This window comes from Schistocerca americana, chromosome X (assembly GCF_021461395.2).
Source record: "Schistocerca americana isolate TAMUIC-IGC-003095 chromosome X, iqSchAmer2.1, whole genome shotgun sequence".
NCBI classification, from domain to species: domain Eukaryota; kingdom Metazoa; phylum Arthropoda; class Insecta; order Orthoptera; family Acrididae; genus Schistocerca; species Schistocerca americana.
Genome location: NC_060130.1, coordinates 557209373 through 557235258, shown reverse-complemented (window position 1 = coordinate 557235258; position 25886 = coordinate 557209373). Strand labels below are relative to the sequence as shown.

General features: G+C 40.0%; 1 protein-coding gene across 2 annotated transcripts in view; it reads left to right on the top strand.

Annotated features, from left to right (window-relative positions):
* Nucleotides 1-1766: 1766 nt before the first annotated feature.
* LOC124556861 (vesicle-associated membrane protein 2) overlaps nucleotides 1767-25886 on the top strand; it is a 186809-nt gene continuing 162689 nt past the window's right edge. Inside the window, exon 1 of one of the 2 annotated variants that reach the window (XM_047130881.1) lies at nucleotides 1767-1838. In XM_047130881.1, the coding sequence (XP_046986837.1) occupies nucleotides 1798-1838 (41 nt within the window). In that variant the 5' untranslated portion in view covers nucleotides 1767-1797. Of the gene's footprint in view, nucleotides 1839-14501; nucleotides 14624-25886 lie in introns of those variants that run through there. The other variant, XM_047130882.1, reaches the window with a different exon arrangement.

Below are 25886 nucleotides of genomic sequence, written 5' to 3'. Positions count from 1 at the left end.
AAGGACGAAGACAATTTCGTTGCCTTGCCTGTAAGAAAGAGCCAGAGCTCCCTGGGACTCTTCTTACTGATGACCCCGCAAATTGTAAGGCTATAACTAGCGAGCATTAAGCAGAACTTCTGAACCAACCAGATGAAAAATATCTGAGAACTGGCCTGGTTTGTAAAAGAAAAAAAAAAAGAAAAAAAGCTACACTATATTTCAGTATGAGAATGCACGACGCTACTAAGATATTTTAGCAAATGGAAAACTTAGGGAGTTGAGTGGGAATTGTTGCAGAATTTTCATTAATTATTAGTCTAAGGACCCTCTGACTTCCACCTATGCCAACATCTAAGGAAATGTACCAGTAGAAAACGTTTCGAGGTCAGTGTCGAAGCTATTGCAGCAGTTATTGGGTAGTTTTAGCCCTTCCAGAAACATGCTTTCAGGGTTTAATCTTCTCATTGGTATCACGTTGAAATCACCTAAAAAAAGACTACTTTGAAAACAAGTGCATTTTTTTTTTTTACAGAAAACGAGCTTTTCACCGTCAGACTGAGAATGCTTCAAACTGTCATCGTAATACTGCACATTTATGTTTACCGGCTGCTAATCCTTAAGAATCAAACCTATTCCTGTTGTTAGCACCGCCACACCGCTGAAAATATGCATATACATTAAATGATTTCCATGAAACTTCTTTTTTTTAAACGGAAGTATGCGCTGATGCGTGTAGAAACGAAATACTTCGCTGATCTCACACGTGCCGCAGACGCTAGTCATTAAAGAGGAGAGGTGCACTTCAGCATCAGAAAAACGCGTTCGTAGCTTTAAAAACAGAGTAATACCATAACTATCCTTCTTGCCAATCAGTGTGGCAACAATTTATTGCAGACTAATTTCACAGAATGAATTGTGCCCCGAATTGATTAACACTTCATCGGCTGTATAATGCTTGTGTATTCTTTTGCACGACGTCTGCAATGAGTTTAGTGACTAAGAAAGGTAACTTCCGAGGCAAAGCAGAAAGTACGGAAGAAACCTGCTCGAATACGTAATCTCATTTATCAGCACTGCAGGTCTTCCTAGAGGCTCTGCTACTCGGGCACTACAGAAAAGTAGGAAGGCGCTTGTCTAGTATATCAGCGTAATTTGATAAAAGGGACGTAAAAATGGCCGAGCTTCAATTACTGAGTCCTATTTCCAGTCTAAACATAGTAATGAAATTAGAGGTTGTTTCAAAACAGAAGAGAACAGACCTTCTGCGGGCAAAGGAAAACGTTGAGTGAGTACATTTAAGCAGCACTTCGATCCTTACGTATATACATACCTTGACATTTGCCGTACATAGAAATTGATGTCAGTTGGAGTAGCGCTTGCTACTTAGATGTTAGAACGCTCGCTGTGAACGGTCAAGAGTCATCCGTCTGAAATCTCTGGCAGGACAAGTAGGTGGATAGTTACGATGCAGTACTTTGATGATCACTATCTTCCCCATCCTAACATAAAAAGTACGTAACTGTTCGTACAGATCCCGAAATGTTGCAGCAGAATTCTGCAACGTAAGAAGTAAAGCTTACCGCAACGACGTGCACTAAATGACTGTCAACTGACGATACTTCGTACGCCAGACGGTCGCTACTACTCTGAGACCGCATATCGAAAGAATGCGGTTTGGCAACCACGTAAACGTTGTATTGATATTGTATGACGGCTAATTAGCTTCTTCCTGTTTCTATGTGACGGCTGAGATACGGCTACCAGCCATTTCAGTATTGTCTCTATATTGCCTCGCTGTACCGGCTGTCTCATAAGATGGTGGCGGTCTCGACTTTAGTTATCGTCTCGGATGAAGAGTAAGTACCAAATCACTTGTGTAACTTAGATAACAAAGAAAAGCTGAAGTTCCTTGGCGCGGTATAGATATCAGTCCCGAAATGGCGAGAAAAGTGTCGAAAATCTTGCTTCCAGAAGAAGAAGAAATTTGTTTCATTCAGACGTCGACTTTTCTTCAGGTATTTGAACTTCAAGGAGTAGCTTATCGACTGTTTAAAAACCTTCTGTCATTAGAGAACATAGGTTCAAATGGCTCTGAGCACTATGGGACTTAACATCTGTGGTCATCAGTCCCCTAGAACTTAGAACTACTTAAACCTAACTAACCTAAGGACATCACACACATCCATGCCCGAGGCAGGATTCGAACCTGCGACCGTAGCGGTCACGCGGTTCCGGACTGAAGCGACTAGAACCGCACGGCCACACCGGCCGGCAGAGAATATAGGGTTCACTACGTAGCAGCGCGGCGTAGCCGTGCGGTCTCGGGCGCCTTGTCACGGTTAGCGCGGCTGCCCGTTTCGGAGGTTCGAATCCTCCATCGGGCCTGGGTGTGTGTGCTGTTCTTAGCTAAGTTAGTTTAAGTTAGATTAGGTAGGGTGTAAGCTTAGGGACCGATGACTTCAGTAGTTTGGTCCCATAGAACTTACCACGAATTCACTAAGTAAATGCCGGCCGGAGTGGCCATGCGGTTCTGGGCGCTACAGTCCGGAACCGAGCGACCGCTGCGGTCGCAGGTTCGAATCCCGCCTCGGGCATGGATGTGTGTGACGTCCTTAGGTTAGTTAGGTTTAATTAGTTCTAAGTTCTAGGCGACTGATGACCTCAGAAGTTAAGTCGCATAGTGCTCAGAGCCATCACTAAGTAAATTATATTTATTCCTGCTGTTCGGTTATCATCAACTTATTTCTCTGCGAATACGGTTCAGTCAGTCACTGTCCCCATCAAATGTACGATATGGCTGGTTCCGTGACGAACTTTCACTATTCACTCATGAACCATTTTCCGAAACAAATATCGAAATTTTAACGCTTGTGTACGAAAATTTCGGTTGCCCACTTCCAAAACAATTTTGAAGATAATCATTTATTTGATTTGTGAAATCTGACAAACACTTCATTTTTATTGTATCTAACATTTGGCGCTACTGTCACCTCAGTACCGTAGCCACAGCATGGAACTATGTATATATTATTAATGGACTCGCCACTATCGGTACCTAGGTACTGTCGCTGCACTGAGAACCTCCCTGTCCTATTTCTAATTGCTATGAGACCATGTTCCCAGAGAATTAAGACGTTTACTATGTGTTTTTCAAGGATCTCGACTCATGACACAGTAGAATATTTAGTCTTAAAAATGCTTATTATTGAACCTTTTAATACTTCTTACCATAGTATCAGTTATCAGACATAAATGACCGATAAATCGGCACTAAAGTAATTTTCTCTCTCATTAATTTGTCCCGTGAGAACAGTTCACTAGTTGTGTCAATTTTCTTTCCTTTCTTGTAACTGTATCTGCGATTTATGAGAGGACAGAACTAGAACGGCAGTCAGTGAAATGAGGACGACATAGAAGCACAACTGCGCTCTGTGGAAAGTCCCGTGCGAGATAGCCCATTGGTTTATCACTTCTTCACGAGGATGATGATTTACCTCTTCAGGGAACAGAAGCTTCATTTGATTGTTTCTAATAACTTTTGAAATTTTTATACGAATTACACGCATTAAAAATCGAACCTCTAATTACCAGACTCCGCTTAAAATTGTTTCCAGCGCGGGTGAAAAATTAAGAAGGAAGAGGACTAACGAAGAAAATAAAATACAAGTACAGACAAATATCGCTGAAATAAGCAAAGAGAAAATCGTTAACACTCTGGATTCGGTTTGTGAAGGACTCGAGTTAAAATCACCGTCTAGCTGCCCAGGTTTATTTTGTTCGTGGTTTCACTGTATCGCACAAAGCAAACGCCTTGAGGAAAGGAAGTATGGTGCTCGATGCCTAATAATCCCGCTGACGTTAAACCATAGCATCCTTTTCACCATAACTAGTGAGCAGTGATGTATTAAGGTTGTGCCACTCAGATAAGACAATCTTTACGTCGTTTCCGGGCCGGACGTTGTATTACGGACTGATAATTATTAGCCGTCAACTGCAGCAGCGAGCCAAACTAGAGACCGCTTCATTTGTGCATCTCTGATGTCAGATCATTTCTTTTGAGAAACACAAACCAGTACGTTGTACTGGACGCAGAATATTAAACAGAAACGAAAATATTATTGTGTGTACCTCAAGGGAGCATTATAGGACCTCTAATATTCTCAATATGCACAAAACTTTCTTCAAACAGAGTCAGCAGTACTCTCCGATTTTTCGCTGACGATGTTATTGTTTACACCATAGTATCATCATTTTCGTAAGTAAATGCTGATCGACTTTATATTTCCAATCGATGTACTGAATGGCCGCTCTTTTTAATTGCCATATATGTGGTATAATGCCCAAATGCAAGAGGAAACGTCGACTGTAACCAATTATAACATTAGTTGTAAACTTGTGCAGCCCATTATATCGCGTGAATAACTTGAGATGATGCTACAAAGTGATATTAAATTGAGTGGACAAGTGAGAACAGTACTAACAAAGCTAAAGGAAGACATATTTGTTAAGAGGGTAATAGAAGACTGCAGTGTGCTTGTTAAGGATGCCACGTACAACACGAAAACAGGAAATTTATGGCCGGCCGGAGTGGCCGAGCGGTTTTAGACGCTACAGTCTGGAACCGCGCGACCGCTACGGTCGCAGGTTCGAATCCTGCCTCGGGCATGGATGTGTGTGATGCCCTTAGGTTAGTTAGGTTTAATTAGGGTATTTATGAAGTTGAATTGACGGCAGATGTTGAAGGAACCAGAGATCGATATACTTGTTGAGACAGTATATAATAGACGCTCAGAGAACTTAAATGGGAATTGTTGGAAGAAAAGGGATGGTATTCATGAATCACCGTAATAGGTAAATTGAAACAACAATTCCGCTGTCTGCATTGTCTTTCATGAAACATTAGAAACACGAAGAGGAAGAAATTATGTTATGCGGACATGGCTCGGGAAACGCTTTATTTGCTGCAGCTAACTGTCTTATGCTGACATTATGATTGTCGTCAATTGCACGAAAAAGTTCCTCCTCCACATCAGGTGTCCTCGTCCTCCGACCCCCCCCCCCCCCCCCCCCACCCCCACCCCGTCGCAAGTGCTGGCCTTAAACTTCTCTTTCTGCCAAAATTGACTATCAGTTGCTTCAAACGTCCTCCTGTAGGGGCACTGTCATTCTAAAAATCTCTCCCGATACAAACGTTGAGCTTCACGGTCATTATCATCTGCTAATCCGTACAGCAAATGAGGATCTGCCAACTCAGCATTTGAATGTACTTCCACTGAACTCTGTGGAAACCAAGTCAAGATGAACGCTGAAGAGTTGGCGTTAGGTGCATGCACAGTCCACGATGAACTCTAAACAGTTGATGCTACGTGCTTGATGCTAGTAGGGCAATAGAATGAGCTATATGCCTACATTTCTTTCGTTAAATTGTAATAAAAACACTGGCGGTGAAACTAAGAATTACAACTTACTACGTATTCTGACCGAACGTAACCAAGACGTTACATTTCATATAAGAATATTTATCATGTAATGATGTTTCTGTGTGTTTACCATGATTAATGTGATTATGAAGATAAGTAGAAAATGAGCCCTAACTTGGAAACAAAGCATTTCCGGGTCCACGTCCATAAAACACATTTTATTCCTCTACAAGGGAGGAATGTTTCGTGAAAATTTGGCCATATTAATTTTTATTACACCTCGTATGTAAATTAACATACTGGTCTAGTATTCTGGAGGAACTGCTTCCACATCTTAGTCTGCTCATCCAGATTTAGGTTTCTCAGTAATCACTTCTGACGTATACCTGCACTCTTCGGACAGTAGAAAACCATCCATGTGCTACTGAGATAGTCGTCCCTCTCCAATGACCATGGTAGCAACGAAATGTTTAACCTTTCATCGTTTTCACTTACAGAGGATAGCTCTGAGCACTATGGGACTTAACATCGGAGGACATCAGTCCCCTAGAACTTAGAACTACTTAAACCTAACTAACCTAAGGACATCACACACATCCATGCCCGAGGCAGGATTCGAACCTGCGACCGTAGCAGTCACGCGGTTCCGGACTGAAGCGCCTAGAACCGCTCGGCCACCGCGGCCGGCTCACTTAGAGAGTATTTCCTTTTTGTTGTTGTTGTCTTCAGTCCAGAGACTGGTTTGATGCAGCTCTCCATGTTACTCTATCCAGTATTTCCTTACTACTAGTAAATTAACAGTTCCTTAGCAAGCGATAACAACTGTGTTTATATAAAACATAGTTACTTCGTATCAGGGAGTTCTGATAAAATATTACATCAAATGTGCGTATACAACGCTAAATTAAAAGGCTGCAACCGTACAGAAAACTCTCTGCATCGACAGTTTCAATTATTTTATCAGTTAGTAGTAATTTTACTAGAAAGAAAGAACATTTTTATGTTATTAATCAGTTTCTATTCATTCTCCATCTGTTTTCGGCTTTTTAGGCAATCCTCAGGTAACCACTGATTGCCAGAAAATGTGTCATGCAGCCTGCTAGTACGTTTCAATCCTTTATCATTCCTTTGTTTAATGTACTATGAAGAGTTGCAGCAAATGAGCTCTAACATTGAAGTAAACTGTTTCCACACCCTTGTCCAAATAACATATTTTTTTCTTCTATGTGTTGTGGGAGTCCGACTATAAATTTTTATTACACCCTGTATACAAAATATAAACGAAGTTATCGCAAGATGTTATTGATAACTAAATCACTGAGTAATTCTCTAATGTCAGATGATTGGGACATCACGTTACATCTCATAAATTGCAGGATCCCCACATCAGATTCACCAGATTTAGACGTTTCACGGGAACAGTACAAACAACAGTGGATGACAGAGCAAGAAAAGATGGTTGCTGCAGCTATGCAGGGTAACTGCAGTACGATTAATTGGATTCCAATATCTGCCCAAGTGAAACAAATAGAGTTGACGGATACATACTGCAATCCGTAGCGTGTTATTCGCCGCTTGACCACATAATGAATAAAGTCTCATGGGAAGAGCTGGGAGTCCAGAGCATTACTCATGTAATAACGAAATACAGCAACAGCTGGTTGCAACACTCGTAGCACGTGCCTAAATCTATGCCATCCAACAAGCATGGTAGTATAAAGTAGGTCGACGAAGACAAGGGACGCCCGTGGAAAAGATGGAAAATCCCACAACGAGCCGGAACAGGACTAAAGGCCTAAGCTCTGATGCTGCCTCTGCTGATAAAATTGTTAAAATTTTACAAAATGGTTCAAAAATGGTTCAAATGGCTCTGCGCACTGTGGGACTTGACATCTGAGTTCATCAGTCCCCTAGAATTTAGAACTACTTAAACCTAACCAACCCAAGGACATCACACACATCCATGCCCGAGGCAGGATTCGAACCTGCGACCGTAGCGGTCGCTTGGTTCCACACTGAATCGCCTAGGACCGCTCGGCCACAGCGGCCGGCCGAAATTTTATAAATACAGTTGATTTATAGGTTGTAATTGTCTACTTAGATCTAATTTAAGAGAGGAGGAAATGGAAAATCTGCTTGTTCATTTAAAACAAAGCTAGCATTATGCGTCATGTCGTTGCTGATTTCTAATAAATTAAGTACTGCTATCTTTATACTTTTCTTAGCCATATGAGAAGAGTCAAGCTGCAAGTTTCGTAGCCGGTTTTTCATTAGAACAAGCATAAGGAAAACAGAATCAATTTGTTCAGCTTCCAGCTTCTCTTATCTTCAGAGAGCCGTATCACCAGAGCTGTGCCTGACTGACGCACGCATAATTTTCAACAGAGCCTGCAAGGGTCCTAAATAACACTTTGTGCTAAATGTCTGACTGTATTTTTATAGTTGAAGAATATCCTAGACATGGCATTTCTATTCTAAAACGTATGTTTTATATGAATTTTTTTCTTTTTGTTGCAAAAGTCTCTGAAATTTTTGTCACTATATGGTAGAGTACACCATATGGTAGATTACACCATTTTTTATCACTAATGATTAACTAACGTGGGCCAGTATAGAGACAGGATATAATTTACATCTTTAATTTCTATGTAGAGTGGTATCAGTCTATACAGAGTTGTAGTCATTGCTGAAAGCGATGTGTTTGATTGTTCACAATTCTGTGGAAACGCTGAACTGTGCAATGGCACACATATGAGGCAATGAAACATAGAGGTGAGAACTGCATGGTAATTTACAGAAGATCCAACTTATCACTCACATGTCGCTCACAGAATGCTTGACATAACACGGAAAAAGCTCGTAATTCCGTCAAACTAACATTCAACAACGTTACTATAAAACAGCATAGTTGCCGAATGGGTGGACCTCAGCGCTTGATTTCGGTTTCGAACGAACCGAAGTGTTCTTAAACTAGAAGATATAAGCGACGAAATGATTCAGATTCCGCTACCGCTGACACAATTATAATAAGGAAAAAATTATAGAAATGACTAAATGACTGGAAGACAAATAGTAAAGAGAAAGATCTGTTTATTGATACGTCTATTTCGATATTATAAGTTTCCTATATTTCCACTCTAAAATTATAAAATGATGGAAAGATAGGGAACTTGTAATGTTTAATTGGACGCAGCCATAAACAGATCTTTCTGTTTACTGCTTTTCATATGTTCATTTAGCCCTTTTATGTACTCTTTTCCTTACTACTTTTGTGTCATTGATAGTGGGATAGTGAAATCTGAAGTATTTCGTCGCTTTCGACTTCTAGTTTAACAAGACAGTCAATTGTATCGTTAAATTGTATATTATAGATGTTATTACCCACAAGAAGATTACTATTTTTGCTCTCCTACGCCGTTCTCCACTTCTTGGACTATACTGATGGATAATAGTTTGGGAAGATATCTATACACATCGTATTTACGTACGTCGATGTGACTATTATTCCAATAATTTTTCTATATGTGATTAAATCTTCACAGTATTTCCTAACCAAATATTTAATTAGAACATTTAAATCACGTGTTCCCCAGTCTTACAAATTAGAATTTTTTTTAATTTCCTGTTATTGCGAAGACCTGAGGAAATACTACGACTGAACTACATTCGAATTATCGTTGTAATAATATAGTTTATAGCCTTTTCGAGCATTATTGCAACAATTATTCGCATTCAGTTCAGTTGTAGCATTTCTTCAGCTTACCGTAATACTGGAAATAAAAGATTCTTATTTTTACGACTGGAAAACATATGGTTTACATGTCCTAATTATAATATTGTCGAGGGATCATAGCGAAAATTCAAAGATGTATAGAAATATAATTTACTAACCTCTAAAAGTTGAATATTCGTCCCCACACCGATAAAAATACGACGTATATAAATATCTTTCCACATTATTATCTGAATGTAACACATGCACCATAGTGAAATTCAAACATGTATAGAAAAATTATTTATTAACCTCTAAATGTTGAATATTCCTCCCCACACCGAAAAACTACGACGTATATAAATATCTTTCTACAGTATTGTCTGAATATAACACATGCACCCAACAGAAAGGTCGTAAAATAATTTTGTTTATCTTTCGGCGCCGCAGCTGTGTTGGCCTCAGGCATGAAATATTTGATTTATTTTGTGCAGATGGTGTTTGACAGCTTTCATAGATCAGGAACTGACTGCATCATGCAATACACTGCAGTACTCATTTTTTATTTCGACTGTCGATTTTGGTCCCATTCTGACCAAATACTCGTATCGATATCGGTGTGCGGACGTATATTCAACTTTTAGAGATTAATAAGGAGTTTTTCTGTACGTGTTTGAATCTTGACAGTGGTTTCTGTCCCAGTATTATAATTAGGATATTTAAACCAAGTGTTAACCTTTCGCAAAAATTAGAATCTTTAATTTCCTGTTATTATGGTGAACCGAAGAAGTGCTGCGATTGAACTGCATCCCAATAATCGTTGGAATAATAGTCACTAGGGATATAAAATATATTATTACAACGATAATTCAGATGTAGATCAATCGTAGCATTTCTTCAGCCCATTGTAATAAAAGGAAATAAACGATTCCAATTTCCTAGATTGTGGAACACACGGTTTAAATGTCCTAATTAAATTTTGAGTTAGGGACTATTCTGAAGATTGAAACATATGTGGAAAAATTTGTCTGTTAACCTCTAAAAGTCGAACATACTTCCCCACATCGACACAAATACTATATGTATAGATATTTCCCACATTATTATCTGACAATATATCCCTAGAAACGGAGGAATGGCGTTGGAGAGCAAAAACATTAATCTTTTTGTGGGCAGTTCTTGAAATGTTTCCATTAGATATAACATTTGATATAATAAACAAGCACTCTGCAGTGCAATGCAAAACCTAAATGGAACATTCCGAGAATGATCAGTTACTGTAATTCAGGAGTGCGTGGTTGAAAACCTCTTGTATGCCACGAGGATGGTCAGAATGTGACCGAACTCAACAGTCACAATAAAAAAATATCTGATTCACTTCGGCTCTTAAAAATAAAAAAGTCGTTTTCGGCGGCAGGAGTGAAATCAATCAAATATTCCCGGCATAAAAAACTGTACTCTTTTATTTTGTAGAAGGTTGTATTGAAACTATTAATAGTTCACTGGTCTTAGAGGACTATCGTAAGTCTTACTATCGTCATGAATAAATTGTATTTAAGTAGCTGTTAATATGAAGTTTGTGCGTGTTGAAGGTTTGTCTGTATATGAGATATGCAAGGTTCTTTTATGGTCTTGATTGGACCGTCGATATAAGTGATTTTGTTGTTGCTACAAAAATAATGTCGTGTTCATTAACTGCTTCTCTATAAACTGTAATAGTGTAAGCTGGCGAATACTTGAGCGGTTGTCGATCAAATAAACCAATAAGTGGATAAGCAGTGGTAGCGAGTAATGGTGATATCTGTTTGCGTTCTGGAACACATTTTGTATATCAGTACAGTGGACAGAACGAATTTCAAAACATCAACGATGTGTAATGTAACCCTTGTTAGTTCGCACATGATATCCAAAATGTCATCAGTTCAGCTGTTAAGGTGGAGTCTCAGCGCAACTTTTGAAATATAATCGGTTCCATATAATCTTATGACCTTACCATACACAACGGGACAAAGTCAAATATAGAAGTTTTTTTGATATTTCTAAACAACCCGAGCTCATTCTTTATCCCAAAGACAGAAAATGCAACAGATTCGGAGGTAATTTAAGGTATGCCCGGCTCCTTTTTTTTTTTCTTTTTCTTCATTCTACGTATTAGTGATAGGATAAACTGTAAAAGTTCTATCCTCAGATACCTTGTAAGTAACAGCGCAAGTTTCCAGTATGATCTGCGCTACGTCTCGAGCAGGCTTAGTAAATGGCAGCTGGGTTTGTGCACACTTCACTAAACGTAAAACCGTATTACTTTTTGACTGCAATATTGATCCACAGAGCAAACCGTTGCATTGTACCTCAGTGTGAGAATGTGTAGGGATAACAGAGCGAATGAACAACGCAAGCGGTAGACTTCCATCCTTTAGTACGATATGGCAAAACTGCAACTCTTTCACGATACAGGCAGTTTGCAGGACACTTACCGCTAACTATACCAACGCAGTTTTCATAATGCGCATTACTAAGGGAAGGGAGAGGAGTAGGGAGGGGGGGGGGGGAGAGGGGGTACTTTGTGTCCAACCTAAAAAAATGAAAAAAAGAACAAAATTTGTTATTTATTGTTGAGTTACAATGACAAGATATTTTAAAACGATATACTCATGTGTATGTAGTATCCAGCATCTGAAAATATCTTTTAGCCCACTCCTAGCAATACCAATGCACTTTCAAAGCGCGTGCTGCTAGCGTTGGGGGGCGGAGGGGGGGAGGGGTACCTTATGCCCACCATAACACAAATGAATAAATAAAATTAGTAAATTCCGTTAATTGTTGTTGACTTCTACTACAACATAGATTTTAAGGAGATACTAATGTGTAAGTAAGGTCCTGCATTTGAAAGAATATAAAATTCATTGGGGAAGTGATGTCTACTCCTAAGACTTAACTTATAGGATTAAATCTGGCTGAAGAATTTAAAGCGTTAATGAAATCTGGTAGGTGAATTAATTGAAAACGATAAATATTTTTTCAAAATTTTAAAATGAAAGTTAACTAACTAGATTACAATATTTTCAAAATGTGGGCACTAAGTAGCCCCCGCTTCGGTACTGCGAGGATTATTCAATTGTCAAGAAATATTTTAAGAGTAAGTGTTATCAGGATAGATTACCATAAAATGGAGTATCCTTAGAAAAGGACAGGACTATGGTCTCAGTAGGATAACCTGAAGTATCACTTGTTTCCAGTGAAAAATCCAAGAAAATCATGTGACACCGTGCACCCTGCCTCCACGGAGATAGATAAGAAGAAAGACTTCACTAGCTATAGAATCTACAGTTGAATGTTGCAGACTGTTTTCCCATACTGGACTGGTGAATAGAGAGGAAAGGATACTTGAAATTATGGCACAATAAAAATATGTAGAGCAAACAAATACAGAAATAAGTTGTAGCAAATTAATACGAGCTTGAAAAAAAGTACGGCACCACAGCATTGTACTGTACGGACATTTAAACTGACTGTCTTAAACTGCGCTCTTAAGTGAATTACATCACTTTGCGATCGACTATCATTTGTTGTATTCCCCTATATGGTACAAAGGCTTTTGCAACTATCTTGAGCTCAGTTTAAATTGAGGCATACCGTATCCATTATTGGAGGATAATATCTTTGATTAGCAGCACAGAGACTGAGAAGTCTCTATGCAAGACGCGCAGCAAACTGAGATGTGATAACGAACACAAAGCCGTTGCGTTACGTACATACTCTCTTGCTTGTAAAGGACATATTTTTAATTTAAACGTTATATTTTTCTCTCTGAAAGTACAGAAACTCACGAATGTTTTGCTATTTTCCCTACCTTAGTATTCAGCACGTCATTAGTGAAACGAACGTGAGATGTCCAAATGATGCTCTCTTTTTTAATTTTTTTAAAGAGAATATAAACTTAGTCTCCCCAGTTCCGTTTTTGCAGAATTCGCACCCGATGTCCGAATTTGAAGAATTTTGTGTGAAACACTGACATCACCTTTCTAAGCACTCAAGATACTGTTTCTTGTAGAACACTACAGATTTTGTGATACTAAATGTTTTTCATCGTGAAAATATTCCACTTGAGATATTTTTTATGGGTCCTGAAGCATCTGAAAATTTGGGAAATGTAGTAAACCAATAGCTAATGAACTGTAAGCAGTCAGACATAATTATCAAACTGAAACTGTTTGTTATAATGTTCGATAGTAATTCTTTTGCCATTCTACCGCGGATACTGCGACTAACGCCTTACTCTTGTTATGGCGATGTACGCAAACAAAACAATACACGTGTCTACAGACCACGTGTGCTCAAGCGTACACGCACACGAGAGACTTTCATAACATGCTGAAAATATGTCACTAGTCTCGTGCTGTTTAAATCTTTATTTCTTAGACGCAAGTTTCAATTACTTAGTAAATTTCGTCTCGCAAGAACAATTCGTGTTGTCAGATTGTTCACTCAGTATGGTATTAACCCTGCGACAATCGTAATAGCATTCAACTATTAGGAGGATTTTACATTGTATACGAGAAACTAATATTACTTTTCGCTGCATCCGAAAAGCATGTTTGTAATAAGAGTTATGATGAATGACTGACACATCGTGTGGATTATGCTCAGAGATACATGAAAACAGATACCATTTCTAACTATAACTTATGTTATATGCAGAAATAATCTTGAAATATTTTTCTGAGAGAAAATATACCAGTATCAACGTATAGAAAATTAGAAAGTAAAGAGTATGCATCCATGTGTATGCAGATAATTTTTACACTAATAATGGCTGGTTTATGGCAGACAAATTGGCAAGTAATAAATTGTACACTGTTTGAATAGTAAATTGAAACTGCATCTATGCGTTATATGCTATGTCTAACGTGCTTCAAAAGAATTTAAGTTGTCAGCACTTACCTCAGTGTTCGCGAATTTGTAGCGGTTGACTGGTATACTATGAAACGAAAATTTCATAATGATTTCACGTCCTCGTGAGTCAGTGATCCTGAGTTTTCAAACCCTGTCTCCACTGTACGCAAATGCAGCGCGTGTTATTGACATATTCTCCTTGCGCGGCATCAAGACCCGACTATGACGTCAGCGATGACGTCACCTTCAAATGTCCGCAGAGCGCGTTTCGATGCGCGGCGCTAATCGACCTCCGCATCGAGGTCTAGCCAGCGGCAGCGACGCCCGTGCCGTGAATTTCTTCGTAGGTTTTCTAAATCGCTTTACCACAGTGTTAGACAGTTATAAAAATAAATTATTTTTACGTATTCGGTGTATTTTTTTATTGTTTTGTCGTCAAATTGCACTGTGATATTTGTGTTACATAGAAGCCTTTGCAGTCGATAGTTGCTCTCGGCACAGCACAGAGGTTGCGTCGATACTCTCGCACCCCCGTCTGGCACATTATCAATACCAGCGCTGGATATATTGTGTGAAAGAGATTTTCCGTTTTACGCTCAGTGCTACGCGAAACCATGTAAGTTTACACACTCTACGATAGCTTGCAACTCTCTTTCATATATACGCTTTCATGTTGTCATATTTATCTTATTTTTAAGTCAGTAAAGAGTAATAATGTAAGTATAAATGTTTTTTCGTAGTGATATGTTGTGGCAATACTTGGCTTTTAAGCATGTTGTTATAACTAGAGGTGATATGGTTCGCATATTAAGTAACCTGCAAAGGCCCTCAGTACTTCCAGGACAATAAAATACGGCAGAAAGCTTCTTTTAATCTTTTTTTAATCGCTCAAATATGTTTTAAGTTCTATTATTACAAACTATTTTGACAAACTTCCGAATGCATGAATCTGATGCCGTATTGTTTCTTAATAGCGACTGGAGCAAGTAAACGAATATTCTTGAGTTTATTCTTTGTAGTTAAACTGACATATTTTGGAAAACATGTGCTTATAATGGAGTAAAATAAATAACGATCTTACATCATTACGTGACAGTATGTTTTCGTAATTACACTTAACGCTTTTGTTTAAAAGTCACACTGGTGAACTGCAGAATTTTATATCACTAACAAAAATAAAATCTAGCGTCAGTTTTATTCTCATCTAGTTGTATAGAAACATCACTTATCGAATGTTTTGGCAACTAACTGCTTATTATTAATTGTAGCTCTATTTGACCTTGTGCATGACGATTCTGTTGAGGGTAGTGGCATTTCCTGACGATGAATAATAGAACAGTCGTCCGACTAACATATTCCGCTCAATAATCCTGCAGCATTGTTCAATGCGCCGATTTCGCTTATCACCAAAAGAAAATGTTTACAGCTTGTGACATTAAATTATAGTATCAGAACAGGCAAAAGTAGACCTCTGGTATTCGCAGTTGCAGTTTATCAAGTGTGGCTTATCGATTGTCGGACATTACACTCCCCGTCACGACGCAGAACCCCGTTATTTTGCAGTCTACCCACGTGAAAGAAAGAGCTTAATATCTTGCTTTGTTGCTGATTAGCTTCTTTCTACAATGTGACGGATCTGTGAGTAAACTGTTCATTCTGCGCCACGCGGCGTACGTTAGGCGAAACGAAGCTCCAGAGGTTAATGAACTGCTGGAGGACGCGAGAATTTTGTGAATGAGCAAAAACCGAATCCAAAAATAGCCTGTCCCGGATTCAGCTTCAAGGCATTTTGCACGGCAGCACTGCATCACTCGTTGTAGTCGGAATGTTCTGTTCCTCTCTGTTTCTACCGGTGGTCTTTGGCGAATACAGAATTATACCGGTTCGTCATGTATGTAGGCGAATCTGGATAAATGGTTGTGACAAAACAAAGAGCCGTTACAAGGGGAACGACGTCATCAGAGTTTATTCTTGTCCATGATTAATGTGTACGGTCCTTTGAAATACCGAGGCATCCATCGAGGTTTTTGTGCGAAAAGAAAAAGTTTACTTCTATGTTCGAAGGTATACTACGACCCATACTATGGAAACTCACAGCTGGTTACTTCTTTCTGCGTGCATAATGGACTACGCAACCTGCACACCTGTACGTTACGTAGCACTGACTCACCGGCTGACGTGTGTCTCACACATTTGCGTTGGTACTATCCGCACTCGCTGAAACAGTAGTGTTCGCGCTCTCCTAAATTATCTCTCCAAAGAACGTAGTTTTACACAATTGTGTAGTTAATAGTTTCCTACGAAAATTTCATACCTGATTTAAATCTAGGTTTGCGAGCAGTTGTAGAGATAAGGTTGAAAAAGAAGTTACAGAAATATTGACTCTTAAGTGCTTGGAGTCAAATGATCAGTGTACTGCTGGGTCAACAGAGGCAGTTGGACTTGATTTTACCTAAAAGGAGAGAGAAGCACTTAAAATCGTATTGTATTTTCCCTCATCACTGAAAAAAGGAGAGTACTTGAGCTTAGTCTAGTAACCGTCTAAATGAGTGCGTAGAGCGAAAAAAAAGGCAACCACCCGAATGCTGATAAGCACCACAGCGACCGCTGAGAGGAACCTAGTTATTTCGTGATTTTATAAATTTAAGACGAGCATAATAGTTCAGACTCTCAGTCTGCTATGTAAATCGCGACGGAGCGAGATATATTGCTCCGGTAATTTTGAGAGCATGCGGTCACGAGGAATAAATTGTCGGTGTTATCATGTCAGCGTTGAACAGATAGGGGGGCGAACGTACTTTTGGAGAATATCATTGAATTGGTTATTATGGTGGGGAAGAACCGTTTTTGGAGGGTGAACCCTGCTCTTTCCAAACCGATAATAATGCGTATTGTTACAATTTCGTGAATTTTAGAGGTCTTTCAGCATCATTTACAAGTGTGTGCCTTTTCGCGTTTGACTCAAACAACGCTCAACCCTATGTTACATACAAAATTCAAATACCGTTGTAACTTTACTGTGAAGAAACTTAAAGAACGACAAAGAATGCTGGCCTAGGGAGCTATAAGGTATTATGCTAGGAGCACAACACGATACGACCGATATCCGGAGATTCTTCGTGGCATTTTTCGAAGAACAGATTGCCTAGTGAGTACGGTGGGTGAGGGGGACATTCAAAACGCAGATCGTCAATAAATTCAGTTGTACGGGGGCGGTATTGGAAATTGTGTTTTGAGAACACCTGCGTTTCTTTTATTTAACTACTGGCCGAAAACCGTTTTTAGTAGACTTAAATGTAATGAAATGGTAACAGCATTCACTACCGATGCTTAGAACTTAACCAACTTAACCATCTTCGCTCTTTTTCTTGGGCGGGGTTCAAAGACGGGGTCACAGTGAAGTCTTTAAGAAAACAAAGCTTTTTCCGAAAAACGAGTTATAACTGAAGACAATTGTGCCCGAAAATATTTTATCTTTAGTGGAGAAGACGAATGCCATTCCTTGTTTGTTCGCTGGTTGTCACGGATGTAGCAGCTAAGAGGGCACTGGCACAAATTGACCATGGTCGTACTATTGACTCAGAACACGTTCAGAGCCGAGGAAGGATTTACAGGAGCTAACCACTAGTTAGGACGTAACTTTTCCGGCTAGGATTTTTACTCTTAACTACGGAAGGTGAATATTGCTTTACTACATATTACTGTGACGTAACCTCACGTGTAATAGACTATGTTTGAATTGCATTGTGTTAATACTTTAGTAGCCACGCTTATGAAAAGAAAGAAGAATATGCAAATATTGAGAACAAATATTGGACCTGCTATGAATTTTATGTAATAAACAAAATATAAAATGTCTAACTTCCCTAGAATGATGTGAATACACTGAAACCAGTAAAGGGTAGACAATCAATCTGATAACCTAAATAGTAACTGGTTGCTGTAAATCCTTTATCAGTAACATACGACGAAGACACTGTCTTCTTTAATCAATTATGGAAAAGAAACTGCCAGAGCTATGATCGAACAAGGAAGAAATTGGATGTAACAGAAATGAATGGCAGGTAAGTCGGAAAACAAGCTCCGAAAATGATGTTTTACAGTAGTACTTGGGAGAAACCCTGCTATACAACATATGCTTCATTCGTGTTAGGGTATAAAGGTAAGTTGTAATAGTCAAGTTTAGAGGAAAATACGAAAGTTGAGCCAATGGTAAAATGTTCATCATGTATAAGTTTTTTCCTCAGCTGTATTCAATGCGCGCTGGCCTGCTGCGACTCTGAGCATAGACAACTGACAAGGGGAGACCACGACGTTGGGATCACAGATTTGCTTCAAACTTTCTACACTTTTAGAAGGCCGTTAAAACAACATAATGTGCAAGTAGTGATGTGCAATACCCTGACAGTTTCCAAAAAATCGGAAGAGAAGTTTTACGCGTCTATAATGAGATTTATATATCTGGGCGTAGGTGCCGCACGTTACAGTTCGTGGAGGTCAGCTGAGTAACGTTCAAGTTTCGTAAGACGAACGTGTGTGAGGTGACGGTTCGACTCCCGTCCAAAATTGATTATTAATACTTTTTTCATTCCAACGTCGTTGCCTCCCCTAGTGATTGACGTTGCGCAGTTGTTGACACATGACTCACAGAAGAACTAACGGAGTTCAAATTTCTCTCTGGCTATCCACCTGTAGGTTTCCATTGTTTCCTTATATCGATTAAGACTTACTCCGGATTGTTTTTTTGAAAAATTCATTCAAAAAATGTTCAAATGTGTGTGAAATCTTATGGGACTTAACTGCTAAGGTCATCAGTCCCTAAGCTTACACACTACTTAACCTAAATTATCCTAAGGACAAACACACACACCCATGCCCGAGGAAGGACTCGAACCTCCGGCGGGACCAAAAAATACATTCATTCTTTTCCAATACAAGCTTGTGTTCCTCGTCGTCAGAGACTAATATTTTTTGCTTCCGTTTCATGCAGTCTGTTTTGACAGTATTACATACTGTTTGCTTCATGTACTGCAATATTCTCTGGACTTACAAGTCAAAGTGGCTAGCTCGTCGTAATGTATCCATAAATTCATATCACCATACCGAATCTTCATTCCTGTGTGAATGTTAGTAAGTTACACACCTTGCCCACCAGTAAAATAAAACATTTTTATGACAAATTTAAGACTTTGATCGTACTCATCTTCACTTAGTGATAAGGAGTCTTCAGTGCATTTTACTGGAGACATCTGGCGATATAGTAATATAATTCGAAATCATTAATTGCATCTGTTCAATAAAGTTAGAACGAAAATTTGAATCATAGCTGAGTGTCACATAATTTTCATTTGTAATCTCCAGTCAAAACCGACATTCTGTATTGCGTCAGTATCTTGCACAGGTTATGCCAGAGGCAATTTACAGTACAACACATTTTGTTGCGTTTTAATAATAAAAACTATTACAGTTTCCTGGTGCTTTGAGAAAATTGGTTGGAGCAGTTTGTAGTGGAATGTGATTTGAGCAACAGCCATCTTGGGTGGAGACATAGAGATATTCCTTATCGAATATATGTTTTCGCAATCGACACAGCATGCACTGTGATTCTGATTAACTAACGGACGGGAAGATCATGGAGATGGCTGAATACTGTGAGAGTGACAAAAACACAAAAGCAGACTAGTGACGCGATTGTTGTCACCTAACTCGAGGCTATGTCCTTACTTCAGATTTACTTACTCGTTTGTCTCATGCTCTGACCGCACCACTTAGGAAACGTAGGCGCCGGATGTGTTAATTGTTGTTTGTTTCGTGTAGGTGACTATGATGAGTGCAGTTTTAGTGTAGTGTTGATTTAATGTTGTTGTTGTTAGTGGTGATTATTATTATGAAATGAATTTCATGTCGCAGCCTTTGCTCCGCTTGCTGGCTAAATACTGGATATGAAACTTTTGTCTCCACTAGGATTTAAGCCGGCTATTTCTGAGTCGAGTGCCACGAGACAAGCGCGTGACCCCAGCAACAGAACCGTAACTTCAGAGTGCTCACGATGTGCGCCAGATTTTCAGATTGAATATGTATGGATGTATTTGACAAAAACGTTTCCAAGATTTATGTTGCCTGTCACTGAGTCTCCGACAGAAGAAGTAAATATTAGTGAACGAGAAGAGTTTAATCCCTTGCCAGTATACTGTGGTTACGTATTTTGGGTGGTTGTTTCATTGTGAATGGGAAACAAACCGTTATTATCTCTTGGTGTTTAGGCATTTCCTTGAACAACAACGTACGAAAACAAATGAAATAACTGAATACTTTAGTTTGTGCATATTTCTTATCACCTTCCTTGTCAGGCTTGTATCTGATGTGGGGCAAGATAGATCCTCATCTTACAAGTTTCAACATAACGACAAACAGTTAAAAAGCTGGTAGGCAAAGCGGTACTCACATGATTCTAACCGTATTATACCACGTCTTCCTAGTCTAGAAACAAGATAATTATCGTTCAGTGACACTCAAAGACTGTGGCTCAGTGCTTCACGCAGACGATGCAACCACAAATCTAAGAAGCACATTTCAAGAATGTTGTTGACTCAGAGCCGTGAGGCGTGGTCGACGACGTTAGAAACCTCCGGCCATCAACCAGCTGGGTGACCGCAGTGTGACTCTATACATGTTCTTCATACGCCTGTCGGTAAATGTTAGATTCAATCTGAAGTTTAGCCCACCCCGGTAACTCACGTTCAGAATGAGCACTTACGTTAGACAAAACGATGATTTTACAGCTCCACTCACTTACGTGTCAGGTTGCGGTATACAGTATGTGAGATGAATCTACGTCTTATTCTATGTTTAGGACGTCAAATCAAGTTGTACTTTGTTTTGGAGTGTAGTGGTATGGAGGAAAGCGGGAAACAAATATATAATGGATGTGAAATCGACTCGGAGATACACCGTTTCGAGTTCTGGAGGTGAATTAAAATTTCATTGCCAGTATTTGGGTTTCAGTGGGAGGACGGTTGGTGGCATAAAGTTCCTGACAACCTGTCTTGACACCAATGTCTGGGATTAAATTCCAGACCTCTCCACAGGATCTCATGAAGTGAGAGCATGTGACTCTATCCCAGGCAACAATGCCATAGGACATTTAATTTAGTTTTAACTCATTGGTGTGCTTGAACTGAAATAAACTTCATGCTATTTATTCCATTATAATACCGTATGCTAGGCAAGACAGTAATGTACTCTTCTGCTGATGAGTACTCCGGCTTCAACATACGGTAAAATGAACAGTACAGTGCAGTATATCACTACCTTTAATTATGCGAGGATGCTTGACGATGGAACAAGACTGCGTCTTCGTGGCCAGGCAAACTCTGGTTATGCTGTGCCCGCAGTGGAAGGGAAGAAGGAAGATGAGGGTGTAGCATCCCGTCTACAAAGACGTCATTTGAAACGGGCTGCAAGTTCGGAATGGTCAATAATGCGGAGGAAAGATACCGTGACATCTTATAGGAATATCGCACGGTCTCGGGAAATCAGAGGAAATCTAAATCTGGAAGGAGGAAGATTAGAGTTTAATGTCCCGGCAACGATGATATCGTCAGAGACGAAGCACAGCTCGGATTGATGAAGGATGTGGAAGGAAAACAGTTATGTCCGTTTCGAAGACCCGATTCCGTCATTTGCTTAAATGATGTAGGCAATAGCCTTGCCGCAGTGAGTACACAGGTTCCCGTGAGATCTCCGAAGTTAAGCGCTGTCGGGCGTGGTCGGCACTTGGATGGGTGACCATCCCGGCCGCCATGCGCTGTTGCCATTTTTCGGGGTGCACTCAGCCTCGTGATGCCAATTGAGGAGCTACTCGACCGAATAGTAGCGGCTTCGGTCAAGAATACCATCATAACGACCGGGAGAGCGGTGTGCTGACCCCATGCCCTCCTATCCGCATCCTCCTCTGAGGATGACACGGTGGTCGGATGGCCCCGATGGGCCACTTGTGGCCTGTAGACGGAGTGGTCTTAAATGATGTAGAGAAACCACAAAAATCCGAGATCTGTGTAGCCGATGGGATTTGGACAGGCGTCTTCTCGAAGACGAGTCCAGTGCCTATACACACTAAAAGAGTGCTCATGTCTTGTCCGTCCAAGTGTCGATCATCCACATGGTGGAACAGAACTGCACCGACAACCGCGAAGCTGGTGGTATGAACTAAAATAAGAAAAAAAATCTCAAGTAAACATCAGCTCTAAGATGCATATCTTAAGAGCTATGAGCACTTGCTCAGCTTCGATACTGTGAAAGGCACCTCTTCTACTGAATACGTGCTCATAGCTCTAATGGCGTGCGTTTCGGAGCATGTGTTTACTGGACATTTTTTCCATGTTTTCGTACATGCTACCTCTTCCCAAAATACGGAAATCAAAGGGCTTGCAGTAGGAGAGATGTGTTTCACAGTAGCGAAGATGAACAAGTTCTTGTAGCTCTTGAGGTACATGTTTTAGAGCCCATGTTTCTCAGATTTTCTTTTCTTACTTTGGTCCACACTACCAACTCAGAAAGTTTGTCGGTGGAATTACGGTTCAACCTGTATAGTTGTTCCACGACGTTCTTATACCGTGCAACATTGCCTATCCATAGATGCCCGCAACTAAGAAAAATAAAGTTTCAGAGAACCCGTGTCAACCACACCTTTCTCTCTTGACCACAAGCACCATATGATGAGCTTCCAGAATGCGAAATGCATTGTGGTGCCAGAAGAAAGAAAGCATTTGAGTTCGTGTTGGAATTCTATTTTTGCTTTAATGTGTTCGTTCGTCTCTTTCATCCGTGTTCTTTTTGATGGAAACAGAACGTCGACGAAACCATTTCCGTTTTGATGCACATTTGTGTTCTACAAAAAGTTTACCTTTTAACTTGAAGTTTCAGCTTGTGGATACATGTCACACTGTCTACGTTCATACGTACACATGTACTCCGCAAACCACTATATAGAGCATGGTGGAGCGCACTTCGTACCAGTATTATCAGTTTTTTGCCCTATTCGATGCGTGTATTGTGGGAGGGAAAATTGGCTGTCCATATGTCTCTGTACGCGCGCTAATCTCTCTTATCTTATCCTCATGATTCCTATGCGAGGAATACGATTGTGGCAGTATAACTGTTGCACAGTCTTCTTCGAATACAGGTTCTCTAAATTTACTCAACAAGACTCGCAGAACATTTCTGTTTCTTTTTTTTATGGGCTGTACCTAATTATTTCGCTCCCAGCAGAGAGTATCTGATTTCGTCCGCTGTCAGTTGTTATGCCTATTTGGGACGACCTCCAAGCGCTGGAACAGTTCTCTAGAATTGGTCAGACTGGTGTCATACATGCAACTTCCTTTAAAAATTTCTGTTGGTCCATCATGGACAGGGGACATCGACTGATTAAGTAACTGTCACTGTCAATGAAATCCTCCAACAGCCGTGTAACTTAAGAGGTTATAAATAGAATAGAATAACATTTTAAGTTACACGGGTTGTTGGAGGATTTCATTGACATTGGAAATCCTTTAAAAATGGACTGCACTTTTCCAGAACCCTTCCAACAAATCCAAAACTGCCTTCTCCTCCCTTAATATCTGTTTTTCGCGATTGCCCCATTTTACATCGCTTCTTAGAACGAGGGCTTGCTGAAAAGTAATGTTTGCAATTTTTTTATGTGAAAACTCAAATATTCACGTGTATGAATTCCTAAGGGACTAAACTGCCGAGGTCATCGGTCTCTAGATTTACTCGCTACTTAAACTAACTTATGCTAAGAACAACACACACACCCATGCCCAAGGGAAGACTCGAACCCCCGCCGGGAGGGGCCGCGCAACCCGTGACATGGCACCTCAAACCACGCCGCCACTTAGCGCAGCATTGAAAACTCTTAATGATTTTTAAATCGTGTAAAATGGCGATGTGTAACGTAACTGTGGGTTCGTGAGAAACGGCGTGCTGTAATCGAGTTTCGAATTCGACGCATGGCGCACGATGTCCTTCAACATGACAATGTCAGAAAACACACGAGCGCTTCCGACATCTGCAGCAATCCGACGCCTTGGTTTAACTGTCATCGATCATCCTCCATACAGTCTCGACTTGGCCCCATCCGGTTTTAATCTGTTTCCAAAACTTTAAGAGCACCGTAAAGGACTTCAATTTGATAATGATGAAGCGGTGCAAGCAGAGGTGAAATTGAGGCTCAGTCAACAATGTCAAACATGGTATAGTGACGGTATTAATAAACTGGTCTCTGTTGGGAAAATGTGTTCTTATGAAATAATATATATTACAAGAATCACTTGTTACCAGTTTTTATTAGCACGACCCGTTTCGGTAGCATGCTGCCATCATGAGGTGCATCTACAATTACTTAAGTACTTTTAGTAAAAGTAACCGTAAATGCACCTGATGATGGCAGCGTGCTGCCGAAACACGTCACACTAGTAAAATAGTAGTAACAGGTGACTGTTGCGGTATATATCATTTCATAAAAATCTTACAATACTGTCGAAGTCCTCAAATAACATCCATATAACATGGATAAATTTAAGAAATGTGTTCGTCGCCAGGGTAACTATGTTGAGAAATAAATATGAAGACATGAAGAATAAAAATATAGAATGTTAATAAAGTTTGTTTTATTTAAAAAGCTTTAAGCGTTTTGGGAAAAAAAATCAGAGGCATTACTTTTCAGCCGGCCCACGTATTACTTTATCTCTAAATGCAATATGTTCTAGATGCTCACTAGTGACCATATGATACTATCTGGTTCTTTCTCTGTTTTACAGGCATTATCTTGCAATTATTCACATTTAAAGACAATTATCGTTCATTAATCCAACTGCAAAATTTTGTCGAAGTCTTTCTCCATCTCCTTACGATTCTCCAGTGGCGATAGTTTCCTGTAGACAACAGTCGACTTATCCTGTCTGATAAATCATTTGCGTGTAATGGGAACATTAGAGATGAAACTCCCTGGCAGATTAAATCTGTGTGCTGGAACGGGAATCGAATCTGGGATCGTTGCCGTTCGAGGACTAATGCTCTATCGACTCACCTATTCAAGCACGACTAACAACCCGTTCTCACAGCTTTACTTCCGTTAGTAACTCATGTCCATTCCAGCTGTGAGGGCGGGTCGTGGGTCGTTCTTAAAGAGCTCAGTCGATATAGAGTCCCAATAGTTAAATATTAAGTTAAACTGCGATCGAATTGTAATAAATGTGATACAAAACATTTAGAGCTGACTCCACTGACGTCGGCTTCAAGAGGAGATTGATCTTGGAGGTGAAAGGAACATCTATCTGAATCATCGGTTCCAGCGCATCACAGAGAATCAGTAGCAAAGGGAGTGACAACAGGATACTGACTCACATTGGGAGAAAAGGGATTTTACGTGTCGGAAAGTAAACCGATTTTGTGAAATATTAAAAGTTCCTAAACTTGGGCGAATTATTTAGTTTCACCTGAGTGCTTCGATTTTTGAATTTCTGCGTTTGAATCTAATTTATTAGACACAGCTCTTGCGTTTTGGCCAGGGTCTACAGTAGAGTTCAGCAGCACTTGTCGCTAGTCCGTTTTTCTTAGTAGTGTAGTTTTCCACAGTCTAGTATGGATAGGGACTGTGACTGTTGTGTGCAAATGTGAGCTGAGTTGGTGACACTTTATTCTCAGCTCCAGTGTGCGATGGCTTAGATTACACAGCTTGAAGCTGCAGTGGATGGCGTCACTGTTGTGGGCCGGCCGTGGGGATCCAACTGACGTCCAGCACGTCTGAGTCCTCCAACTGATCCTCATCGGTGGCCAGCCCAGTTACTGCTCGCATTGAGGTTTACTCCTCACCCGTG